The 13,273-nt window shown below is 39.8% G+C and overlaps 1 protein-coding gene across 32 annotated transcripts in view; it reads right to left on the reverse strand.

The window, feature by feature from the left end:
• Positions 1-13,273, reverse strand: part of NRXN3 (neurexin 3) — a 1,027,863-nt gene that overhangs the window by 754,754 nt on the left and 259,836 nt on the right. For all 32 annotated transcript variants that reach the window (XR_011324711.1, XR_011324710.1, XM_069783753.1 and 29 more), the window contains one exon: positions 3,533-3,834. Coding sequence is in view for 30 of the 32 variants with exons in the window: in XM_069783753.1 (XP_069639854.1) it covers positions 3,533-3,834 (302 nt within the window). In the remaining 2 variants the exon portion in view is untranslated. The remainder of the gene's footprint in view (positions 1-3,532; positions 3,835-13,273) is intronic.

Genomic DNA, 13,273 nt, shown 5'->3' on the forward strand with positions numbered 1-13,273 from the left:
TTAGTACTCTCCTAGCTTAGCTACAAAACATTTAACAATTCCAAAAAGTACTGGGCAAAAGTCCAGCTATTTAAAGTTCTGCTCTAATTCTAGAAACAGCCAAAAAATTATGCAAATCCTCCTCCCCCTTCTCCCAACCCCAAAAAGAGCAGAGGAAAAGACTAGATGGCATCCTGAAGCTGCTGATAGCCCATTTACCTGGAATTGTTTTAGCTTTGGATCGCATTCTTGGAATTTCTAATTTTATTTTTTTTAAAGTTCATTTTAAAAAGAAATGTATTTATCTCCAATGCAATGTTTTCAACCAATTACAAGGAAGCTACTGATTTCCTTATAAAGCTTCAATATTCAGGGGCAATGTTTTTTGTTGGTTTTTTTTGTTTGGTTTTGGGGTGGTTTTTTTGAGGAAACATGAGCACAGCTGGAAACAAGACTTCCAAGTGATCTATATTATGCTGCAACATTACAGGTGAATTTATGTCAGGAAAGATGCAGAGTAGGTAATTTCTTACATACAAAATTATTTAGGATATACAAAATTATATTGGATACAATAAAGGACAAAATGTGTAATTTTATAAATGATAAATAATCTTTGTCCTTCATTGATATCTTCATATAGAAGATGTAAAGGACTTTACAGGTTCATAGTCTGTCTGAAAAAATGGTTAAGTATTTTACAGATAAAGAAACTCTCTCTCATGTACACACAGACAAAACCAGGAGACATGAGCTGCTGGAAGGTGCTGTCGGAATGGAGAAAAACAGAACTCCTTCATCCTGTACTTTATTTAGAATTGTGTCTTTGGGGGGGTGTTAAATGAAGCATTTATAAGGTCAAGATATAGAGTGACCATTCTTAGTTGTGTCCTGAAAAATGTCCATAGCAGGTATTAATTGGTTATCAGTCATTCAAGTTTTCAATCTTTTCCAACCTCTTTATCCTGAAGATTGAAGGGTTTTAAGACTTTTTCATCCTTAGTAATATCAATTAAAACTAAGAATGCATGGGACCCGACAGGAAGGCTGCAGCATTCAAGGTTTCTCTTTATTGAAAACTGTGACAACCTTCAGGACTAGCAGTGTTGCTTCTCCTCAAGGCCTCATCAATTCCAATTTTTGGGCAGTTTGGGTTCTGATCAATGTCTTAATTTAGAGACCAGACTTGACAGAAGTTAAAATGGAAGTATCCAGGGAAAAGACAACTCAAAAAAATTCCAGCCTTATTGATGACTACTGGTTGAACTGTATTCTGTCATGCCTATCCATAGAATTGGACCCCAAATCACCTCTGCTACTTATTTTTAATTTGATTTTAAGACTGGCCTTTCTTTGGAAAGAGCACAGCCATCTTATTAAAACATCCTCTCTCTTGCCCAGTCAAGTTGGACCCTTCAAGAACTCAGGATCACATGAAAACATCCACATTGAATAGATCAGGAGGATTAAAAATTTGTGATGCTGCTTAACTGGCAAGAGACTCACCTGCTTTCTAATAATTGCCAAAGTACTGTCCTGGTCTAATCAAAGACGAGGAGGCATAGACCTATTTCCATTTAACTGTGGACCAAGAAAAAAAGTCACTAGCTGAAAGATTAGGAAAAGAAAGTGAGAGCTCTCCATCCACAGTTTTGTCTGTGACCCTTCCTCACTTTCTGCTTCTTCAAGATCCAAACCAATCCTGGCATGAAGCAAGGATGCATTTTGCTCCAGGCACAATTTCCCATTGAAAACCAATGTCCAACAAAAATAAGAAGTATGATTAACTAAAATGACCAGTAAGCTCTACTGAGATATTCAGAGATCAGCCATTCTGAAACGACCTAAAAATAAAAAAATGCATCAAATAAAGCCCTGTATTCTGACCCTTCCAGACTGACAAACCTCAACCAGTTGGTGCCTCTCCCTCTACTGGACCAATGGGAACATCTGAACAAAATAGGATCATTAAGACCCATCCACTGCATACAAAATTAAATTTGCATCTGCATATGAGCTATTGAAAACAGACTCATGTTGCCATATGTAAGAACCCTGCAGTCTCGTGAGCATTTGATGACAGATTTGTTATCAAAGACCCAGACACCCTGAGCATGTAGAAACACAGGGATTCACATGTGAAAGACAAATAAATATCTTCAGCCCAAACCCCAAATATTTAAAAGAAAGATATGAAATCCCTGTAACAGATAAATTATCTGCCAAGATCTACTAGTAGAGACTGTTTCTGATCCCCGGCACTGATTATCCTATACTCACAGATACATTTTACCTTAGCTACTGTAAAATGTCACCACAAAAGCTGTTTTCTCAGCAAATGACATAGTATAAACTGAAATAAAACTATTAAGGGTTGTGTTAATATTCACATTAATGAGCAAATAAACAGATCATATTGTTTTCACAAATTGGTTTTAAAATCTTAGTTTACAAGCTATTTCTGCTGCCTCTACCAATCAGCAGGATACCAAATAGCTCCTATTCACAGTGTAAACCTCATTTATCATGCAGCGGATGGGCCTTAGTGACTTGATATATTCACCAGCTTTCAGAGCAAGATTATTTAATTTTATCTTATCTATTTATGTCTGAATTTATATTTCATGAGGAAGGCTTCATGATTTTAAGACTAGCCTATTACCAAATACGTCACCTGATAGAGTTGTCTGCTTAGAAAAGCAGCATGCAGATGTGTGAAATTACAGTGGTAAAATCAGAAAAACTTTTCCAAAGTGGAATTGTAGGGTGCTGGATTGATCTGGGTTTGCTTGGCTTTTTTGATCCTTCCACTTTTCCAGTCCTCACAGCCAACAGAAGAGTCTCATAGGCAGAGACACAAGAAAAAGTAGAATCTCATTATAGAAAGAAGGGGGAAAAAAATCAAAAAGAAGAAAAGAAGAACAGAGAATCAAGAAGACTCAGAAAGACTCCAGCCAATTAATTCCAAAGCTATAAAGTTGAAATAATTACACACGTACCCACCAGCCTGCATACCTGCACACTCACATGCACACACAAAAGAAAAAAAAAAAAAGTAAAGGAAAAACAAAAGACTTCCAGAATTAGAATTATGACATCATGGCAACAGTTAAACCAATTAACAAAACTGAAAGAAAAAGGATAGAGGTGTAGAGCATTGGCTGTTAGAAAAAGACTCTGTTCCCACAGTAATTAAATGCAGCAAGAATATTACTGATAAGATTGAATCATAATTAAGGAAATAATAAAATAAAAAAGGGAGAACAGAAAAATAGAAAAGGAAAAGAGAGATGAAAGTAATGTCACAATTTTTTATTATTAAATCAAAGTGGAAAAACCCAGAAAATTAATAAAGTGGAAATGAAGATATCGCAACAGGGATAAATTCCCACCAGTTAATGCTTTTTCACTGTCCTTTAGATACCAAGATCCAGAAAAGGTGGAGAAACTCCAGTGACTGAGCATCCCCACTTCTCCATTACTCTCTCCTATCTGCCTGTCCCAATAAAAAGAACAAAATTTTCCCCCAGCATTTTCTCCCTTTCACCATTACCTGCCGCAGGTTGCGTGTCACCTTAACGTCATGCCACGCGTTGTCATTGAACTTGCCATTGACCGGCTCCACAATGGCCTCGAAGGCCCCAGACCCCAGGTTAATGACCAACGAAACTGCACCGTCTTTCAGGGCCAGGTTGACATAATCAGCTGACTTGCCGGTGTGCAGAATGAGCCCGTTGCGTTGCCATGTCTTGAAGGAGAGAGTGATCTCATCGCTGCTGCTCTGGATGGGGTTTTGCGACAGGTCATAGCAAAGGTATTCGGAACCACGGAAAGTGGCCATGTTCTCATCTCGTGCTGGAAAAAAAGGGGAAACAAAAGAACTATTCAGCAGTCAGCCAAGAAGAGATTTAAGGTTGTCATGAAATTCCTAAGCAATCCCACAGCACTGTTAATGTTCTATACAACTATATATCATGGCATGCTAATGACTGTACAGCTCCTCTTGTAAAACGGCTATCAAGAGAATTAACAGCAGGATCCTCGGTACCGAAGAATTTCTGTGCCGTGTTTTCAGTTTCACTGCAGCACTGTCACCATAGGGACCGTTCAAAAGTATGCCGTGGAGTCTAGGAAAAGTACATTCAAAGACACTGCTATAAGACACTTCAAAAAGTTTTTGGGACAATGATAGAAAACTCTATGGTTTGCAACATGACCATCACATCTGCATTGTTTCAAAAGAAACCAACATTTCCCAAAGATTAGTATTTAGGTTCATTGCTATTGTTGTCTGAACTTATCTTAACCCATTTGGCAAGCATTTTAAGACAGGCATCAGAATATAATCCTGACAGAGCTAGCCCCTTCCTTTCAACTGAATGAGAGACAAGCAGACAAGAGAGCCACATGAAGTGTCCTATAGTTTCCTTCTCTGAGAGCATGAGGGAAGTCCACATAAAACATTTTGTCCACAGACGTAAGTAATGATGTTGCTGGTAAACACGTCTCAGAACTTTGCCTATTTGATCACCTTATCCAGAAAATCTGTGCTAGACAAGCATGCCTTTTTCATACAGCAAAAATAAACGGGGGAATTATTCACAGCATGTGACATGACATATTTCCTCCTTCAGAAAAAAATCTCCTACATGCAGTAAGGAAAACCACTGAACTAATTTCTTAGCAACTAGAGGCAGCATTTGAATACCATAAAAGTCCTTCATGTGAGCTGCAAGTCTGCTTCCCAGTACCTGGGCTTCCACAGTCACTCAGAGCCAGCTCTGCTGCCGTACTGCACTCTTGTGACTTGAGCCAGCTGTGTACCCTGGTTTTGCCCGGTGGAAAAAATACAGAACGGTGATGTTAAAGTTTGCAGGAAGGCTCTCTATAGCCCATTCCTACCAGTGCCATCTGGGGGAAAATGGTACTTACAATGGAAGCTATTCAGATCCCCCCACTCCATATTGCAGCACCTTTCTGACTCCCAGCTGTGAAAGTGAGTCTGAGCATGAGTAACTAGGTAGTACAAGCAGTCAAGCTATCATTGCTTACAATCCGCTGCATAAGGCAAGTGCTGGTGCTATTGCCGTTGACATTAATAGCATTTTTCTGCTTCATTTTGTCTCATTTAGTAATCCTAATACAGATTAGCCAGAATTTATTAGTACAAGACTTAAGGGAAAATACTTGTCATAGCCATTCTTGAAAAATAAGTACATGGTAAAATCCGTGCCCTTACAGCATGGTTTCAAAACAGCACAGTGTTGCAACATGAACATATATCATCCTCAAGTGATAGGTCTGCTTTAAGCAGAGACTTTGCAGCCTTCATTGAGGGTATCACAGAATGAACTCGTTAAAAAATCTGGGCACTTTGAAGGCAGCAGTAATGTGTGTTTGTACTTATGCAAGCAAACGATGTGCCTATACACCCCTGCGAGCAAACAGTAAGACAAATTACTCCATGCAACAGTATAGGTTGGGAGCCAACTGGCTCAAAAGCGGCTTTACAGAAGAAGACCCGAGGGCCCCAGCGGACAAGTTGAGCACAAGTCAGCAGTGCCTGCCCTTTCAGCAACGGCCAGCTGCATCCCCGGCTGTATTAGCAAGAATGCAGCCAGCAGGCCAAGGGAAGTAATTCTTCCCCTGATGGACACTTGATTATGCACAGTCCTGAGCTGTATGCTCTAACTGGACATTCTCTGAGCTAGTGGCTAGACTACACAGCCTCTGGAGGTCCTTTGCAAATTACTTGGTTCTGCGATTCTGTTCTGAATACATTTAACTACCACCAAGGAGTGCATATACTTGTGTCAGTGTTCAAACAGCCTAAGCACAGAGGGACGATATTCATTGCAGTTCTGGAAGTCAGAGCTGAGCCTGACTTCACAACCCTCTCCACAATGTTAATTCCCCTGCCTAGTCACTCCTGATCCATTGGAAGGAAACATGTTACAATCAAGTCGGACACATGCTCTATGTACCTGCAGGTAATTCCCATCAAATAGCCGGTGTCTGAGGGCAGGAGTCAAACACAATCGTTATGACTGAGCCTTTTTCCCACAGCCGGGGATGTGTGAAGCACTGACGTCTTTGGGAAGGGGGGCGTGGGGGACTGATTGTTCACTCAGTACAAGACATATTAATAGGGCTCATTTTCACTTTCTCAACCACTTAGACAAAAACTCACTGGTCTATGCAATACAAAGGAGAAGGCAAAGCGTAGATTAGAAATCTAAATGGTATTTTAAGGCAACCACTGCAGACTCCTCAAAACAGAGCAGAGAAAATTGAGAGAGCTATTACTCTTACTTGTACCATTGGTTTTAATAAAAGGTGCTATCAACCCACCTCTGCATGCAACTACATCATCTGCCTGTTTCTTCCAGTCATCTGCTTCTGACCCTTATCACAGATGGGATTCTGGACCTGTTCCTTCTTTATATGCTTCCTGTTCTTGGGAGAATGTCACCTATTTCTGTTTCATACGTTGTTACAGGGTTTTTTTCTCCCTCCTGTGGCTGCTCTGGATAGACATTTAAATTTGCAGATCACCACACACCAAAATCTCTCTGGGGTTCACTGGCCAATCCAAATTCACACCTGTCCACCCCATGCCTCATGAGCACAACTCCCAAGGTCAACATGCTCTCTAAAATTGTATTTTGCAAACAACTAGTTCCTAAACAGTTTACCAGTGGCCACGTGGATGATTGGTTTACCGCTATCATGAAAGGCTTCAGTGCACAGATTGGGCTCAAATCACTGAAGAGCTTGACCATGTGTTCTTCCACACTACAACACAGTAGCCTGTGTCAGGCCACATGAAAGGCTTTTTACCAAGCACAGTCTTTTCCTGCTCTCCTGCCTGTGAGGACACTCTGACATATGTGATAACTATGACTGTAAAGCACCTGAGAATTACCAGACAGCATGGAGGGGGGAAAGGGATACAGGTTCTCTCTACCATGTATAAGAGAAAAAGCCCTAAGTAGGTTGCAGGTCTCACAGTATTTCCATATGCTTTCAGGCATAGTCTGGTGACGTCTGGAAGACCAGAGAGTGGTGAACCGCTTGCTATTTGTTAGCTTGTAAGCCTTGTGCTCTACATTCTGAAGGCTCCACAAATTGCACTGTGATATTTATGGCTTCTATATTCTTTAAACAGTGGTAGTGTACCAAGGAGCCTCTGCATAGCAACACAGCTAACACAGAATAGTTAAACTTAAGCCCAACTCAAAGCCAATAGGGATCCTTGGTCTATGTTACATGAAGCAATAAATCAAACCTTGGTTTTGCTGGGATGTGAAACCTTGTATATAGTAAGTGACATTGACTTGAACTGGTGATCTAGCTGTTCAAGTGTGACAATGCAACTGCATAAAATAACATTTACTTAAACGAGCATTTAGAATATGTTTACAAACTCTTGATATATACATGATTTGCAAGATTTAATTTTTAACTCAGTTAATACTAAACAGATTTACAAAAAACAGAATCTGAAAGCAGGTTAGAACATGTACGGAGTTAAACCTTCATTTCACTTGTTAATCTAAACCCATTATTTATTTTCTAACACATTTATATAACTAAATTCTCTGCAACGGCTGGGATTTGCAGAGATCCAAGACCGGTTTAAAACTCCACATTCAGACTTAAACCTTTGACATATTCAAAGCCTCACAGAAATCACCAGAGTGGAAGCAAACCCCAGCATCTTCAAACTGACCAACACAGACATTTTCCTTGAATGAACGGAGTCACTCATCACTTTAAGAAGCGGGAGAACGTTATCCTTTCCTGACTAAACATGAATAGGCACAGCTAACACATTAAGCAGTTACCACCACCGGCCCACTGCAAAGCGAGTTTTGCAAGTCTCAGATGTATACCTATTCAAATCCCCAAATCGGCTATCAACACATACTGCAGGCTGACAGCAAGAACAGAAACAAAAGCAAGGCCAACAACTACCTAAGCCAAGCTCCTGGCTCTTATCCCTGCAGAAACCCCAGAGCTTGCTGAGTCTCAGGTTCCCAGGAGAAGAAAAGACTGGGGATCTTTCTATATTGTATATTGCTATATTGCCTGTTCAGGAGAACCAGATGGTAATTTTAACTTCAGTTTTCATGTGCAAAACTGTTGCTACGTGTTCCTGTCACAGCTCTTTCTACAAAGGAGAACTCAAATATTCAGAATTCACAACATCACTAGGAAGCAGAGAAACCTTAGCATTTTGATTTATGCATGAGGAAACGAATGCACAGACGTTTTAATGGATTTACTCATGGCCACCAAGAAAATCAATAGTAGAGGAAGCATTTGAGTTCAGGATCTCCTAGCTCCCCATGCTGGACTCATTCCACAGGTTCTCATATACTTTTGGAGGGAAACCAACCTCCTATTTTTCTCCAGTCCTGCCAGGAAGTCACCCCAACAAAAACTGTGGAGCAGAGGAGCCTCCAAAGTTTTGGATGATGCCTGAAAATAAATACTTCATGATTGTGAAGCCAAAACCAGCAAATCCTACAAGCACTGGTTCTTCCCAGGGGCATGAAGTTTAATACTCAACAAAAGCAACATCTTATGTAACAGGACTTCTGGCCTCAGACACAATCAGGAAATATTTAGAAAAATATGAAAGGGACAGTGACTTTCCGGAATTCTCCTGAAGAAAACTTCAAGCAGCTGCTCACCCTCTCAACTTCTGTCAAAACCCACTGCATTACAGGTGTACTCTGAGGCAGTCCCTATCTCACTGGGGTTTGGTTTACAGCCAACATTGGAGCATGTTTCCTGTCAGTGAGAAAAGCAAACTGTCTGCACTGCTTCAGAATTAATAACCACTCCAATGTTCGGTGGGATTTACCTTATCTGAGTGGTTTGCTGTGCTTTGCACAGAAGAGCTGGTGCTGTCTGATAATCTAGGAATGGTCTAACAGTGTCAAGCATCAGGCTTCTCTGTCAAAGCAGTGTACTTTAATGACAGAGGCAGCAGAACAGCTGGGTACTCCCTTGACCTTCTGTCAAGCAGAGGTCAACAAGGAAAACAGTGTTTACAAGAACCTTTTCTCCCTACCGTTTAACAGTTCTCTATAACTTCAGACAATCCTACAGGTATGCAACTTGTCCTAAGGAAAAAAAACTGTTTCCACAGTTATTCACTGACCACAGAATTGTTATTAAAGTAGAGGACTATCACCCACCATGGCAGGGGAAAAAAAAAAAAAACCAAACCAAAACCAAAAACTCCCCCCAAACCCAATGTCACCATGAATCCAGAACACAGAAGGAAAAGTATCAGTGTACTCAAAATGTATTGTGGATAGATAATTAAGCTAGTGCAATAAGTGTTATAAAATACAGCTACACAGAAGGCCTAAGTGCAAGGAGGTAAAAACAGCAGAAGTTCTCACTGTTGGCATTAGTTGTGCTGCTTGAATGATGGGCCCTCCTCACCTGAGGACATGCTAGTGGCATCAGTAGAGTATTACAGTAGAGCCATGGTGCTCAGTGGCTATGAACTTATTGCACATGGGCATCAGCTATGCTTTCAGCAGCATGACATTTAACACAAGGAAACTACCTAATTTATTTATGATAGGATGACTGGCTAACATCATGATCCTAGCAAGCACAATTGAACTTGGTGTTTCTGGGAGTAAATTTTGTGGCAGTCTTCCTGTACTGCTGAAATTAACAGGTATTCCTGCTTTGTCACTGTATAGCAGGGTATGGACATGACTAAATGACTTCGTGCCAGTGCATGTACCTTTGTCTCCTTTCTATACCAATTCTTACACCATAAACAAGAGACCTAAAATTTTAAAATTCTAACTGAGCTGTAAGAAATCTTTTGACACAAGTTGTAATGAAGTCTGGAAAGAATAAATTCTATATTTGAACCATATGAACAAAGGGGAAAAAACACTTAGAAGCTGTTCTTGATGTGAGCTGTGAGAGATCAAGGCATCACCTCCCAAAGGATGTGGCAGAACCCCAGTGTGGGCAAACCCCCATAAATTCTACTAAGAGGCAATTCTGTTCTGGGCAGAAGGGTTGTCCTGGGAGTCACCTATAATAGCTATGATCCTCAACAACATTATAGAACAACGAACGATTTATGTTCCAAGTCACTTTCACATGTATCTGATGTTCCCTCAGAGGTTAGGGGAGGGGAACCTGTACATCAAATGACACAGAACATAAGTCAGCCAACACCTCTGAAGGACAAAAAAGGTGAACTATTTCCATCACCCTCCGAAAGAGTTGTCCAGTGACTGAATGCTGAAACCCTAATGAAAGCCCTCAGAAGCAGTCAGCGCAGCTCACCCAGATTCATGTTATTAAAACAAAGCTGGATAGTTTAGTAACAATCAGGCTGTTATTTTAAAGAGATGGTGACAGATTCCAGTAATAGCTAAACAGCAGATTACTGCATCCTCCATTAAGTTGTCCAAATCTTTTTGTTGCGTTCCTCCTTTCTAGCCTTTGGGCAGGAAAAATAATACATCCAAATAGTTCTGTTTTTTCTAGTCTGATCATTCTTCACACCACCTGACTGAATCAGTGACACCACTAATCAAACCCTCTTATAAGGTCCCATGCTCTCACCCTCACATACACACTTTTGTGCACTTCATAGCCAAAAGCAAATATTTGTATGAAAAATCTTACAGAGCTCATTTAATTATTTAGATACATAAGAAAGAGTGTGAAAAACATTCTTCTATGCATGAAGCATCTTCCAAGCATCACCAACAGTGATACTGATATGTGGAAGCTTTGAGAGTCATATCATATACTGCATTTATACTCCACAAACTGTAAAGTAAGAATGTCTAAGTCATCTTAATGTCATGAGACAACTGAACAGACGGCATTGATAAAAGCTTATAAAATGAATATTACTTCTAACTTCAAGGAAACGATACAAATAAATTTTCAGAAGAAAAATAATTTTTGCTGTTGGAAAAAAATTGCCTGTAAAATCACAGAAAGAGGTTATAATGGAGAAGATTAAGTGCTGAGCTGGAATCCCATGGTAAAAAGAGTAGTTTCCCAAATGCTTACTAGCTTTAAAACATTCTGTGTAACATTAGATTTTTCAGAAAGTTTCATTTATTGTTTCCTCAGGCCCCTCATTCTCATTTATTGTATCTACATAATTTGTAATTTGGAAGCAGAGAAGAATTACAGTAATATCAGAAACTGTGTAGGTAAGAATCAATAGAGGACAAATCTCTCATCGTGTTTAAGAAATGCAAAGAGCAACGTTAGACTAGGAGCCCAAAGCAAAGGTGAGATGCACTCAACAGCCAGTGCTCTTCCAGTACTGAACTCAAATTTTGCACATAGTACAGCAGCTCTGATCTTACCCAAAAAGTTCTTTCATCTCACTAGTAAGAGCAAAGGAAGCATTATGTTACACCAGAGAACACCAAGTGCCTAGCATGAATCATGCCCTCTCTGTTATCTGCTGCTTTACACATTATCCTTTTAGTCTAAAGGAAAATGCTTGTTAAAAGGTCCTCAAATTTAAGCCCGGAAGAGATCAAGGAGACTTGGCAATACAATGAATGTTCGTCTTTTTGTCAAACCTGACTAATCTATTCTTCCCCTGAGCTCCAAAGCTCTTAATGAAAACAGGAGGAAGAACTGCTTTCTCTAAAGATACTGCATGAGAGCTCCAGGAGCCGCAGGTTCCACCTCCGCTTGCTGCTGCCTGTGCCCTTGGACAATACTCTCTGGGCTGGCTCCAACACAGAGGAGGCTCTGACGCCTGGACTGCAAACCATGCCTAAGATGTCCAGAATGAGCTCTGCGAAGTGGCTCAGCTCTCCTGATGAATTTGGGCCACTGCACATCGAAGACTGAGAGCAAAGGGAGGGAACAGGCATAACAGTGCCTGAAACTTTAACCTAAAGAAAGGAGGAATATCCCCTAGGCTCCTGATCCTCAAACAGTTGACATGTACTATCTAATGGAAAACATAAAGCAGTTTCCATGTATCGCTTTCACATATTGCTGATAGAACTAGTAGTCTGTTAGAAGTATGACTGCTATAAATTTTTGGAGTATGCACCTATTAAATATAGAGTTGAAGTTCATACCCTTTAAACAAATGAAAATACACACAAATGAAAAGGTATTTTGCTTCTCAACCCCAGAAGACTCTTCTTCACTCAGCAGTATATTGCTGTCCTTTCAACAAAATCTCTTCTGAGAGGAAAAAAAAATATCAGATGTATCACAGAAAATCTCCTAACTAGTCCACATAATCAGCATAGACAGAGATTATTTAAACCCAGATTCATCAATAATATGAGCCACAGATTCCCTACTAACTCTCTAAACCACCTTTTCTGTCTTTTTCTGAAGGGAAGCAGAAAACAGAAGGGTTTGAAGGAGAATCTGAACCTGTGTGAATGAACGACTTAGTACAGAAATCACCCACCAGCATCATCTGCTTCAATACCACACAAAATTGCTGAAAAAACGTATTCATAAAATCTTTTAGCTAAAATGCTTTGATGACAAAAGTATTAGTACTACAATAATGAAAATGAATAAATGAAATGACATGTCTACAAAAGATTATAGCATATGGTTGGTAACATCATTTTTTAAATTGCTCACCAAAATTGATCTAAATGACAAACTACAGGTGTAGAAGTCAGAAACTGAGCATTTTATCCTCGACTTTGCCACTGATTTACTGTGCAACCTGAGGCACTTAATTAACCTCGGCTGTCTCTATCTGTACTACAAAGATAACAAAAATATAGGTTAAGTCCTTGAGACCTATGGGAAAAGAACGCTCTACGAGTTTAATAAAACTTCTCTGCAAGTAAGAAATGTTCCACATTTGTGAGGAGAAGCCACATGCCAATCAGGGGTATATGCAGTGTACAGAGTGTCCTGGACATCCTTCACTCCACCTATTTTCTGTTGTTTGCAAAATACAAACAACTGTATTAGTGCGTGATGTTGCATTCTCTGCTATTTGCAAAGAAACAATAAACTCCAAGTATCAGTTTGACTGTGGCACTGTGTACTTAAAGCTGTGCTAGTTATTTATGTCCTGACCAACCGGCCAAAGAGACAAAAAAAACCCAATCCTGTGACAATGTCTTGCTTAAGCCAAAATGAAATTTAACAATTTTGTTTTACACTACCTTAAAAATACATTTCTTAAAAAGAGCTCCATTTTAAAATAAAAGCATGAAACATGTTTATTTTGAAGTGAATGATGCTGAATAAATCAATTTAAAAAATAATTTGCCTGAAA

Source organism: Haliaeetus albicilla, chromosome 5 (genome assembly GCF_947461875.1).
Source record: "Haliaeetus albicilla chromosome 5, bHalAlb1.1, whole genome shotgun sequence".
Taxonomy (NCBI): domain Eukaryota; kingdom Metazoa; phylum Chordata; class Aves; order Accipitriformes; family Accipitridae; genus Haliaeetus; species Haliaeetus albicilla.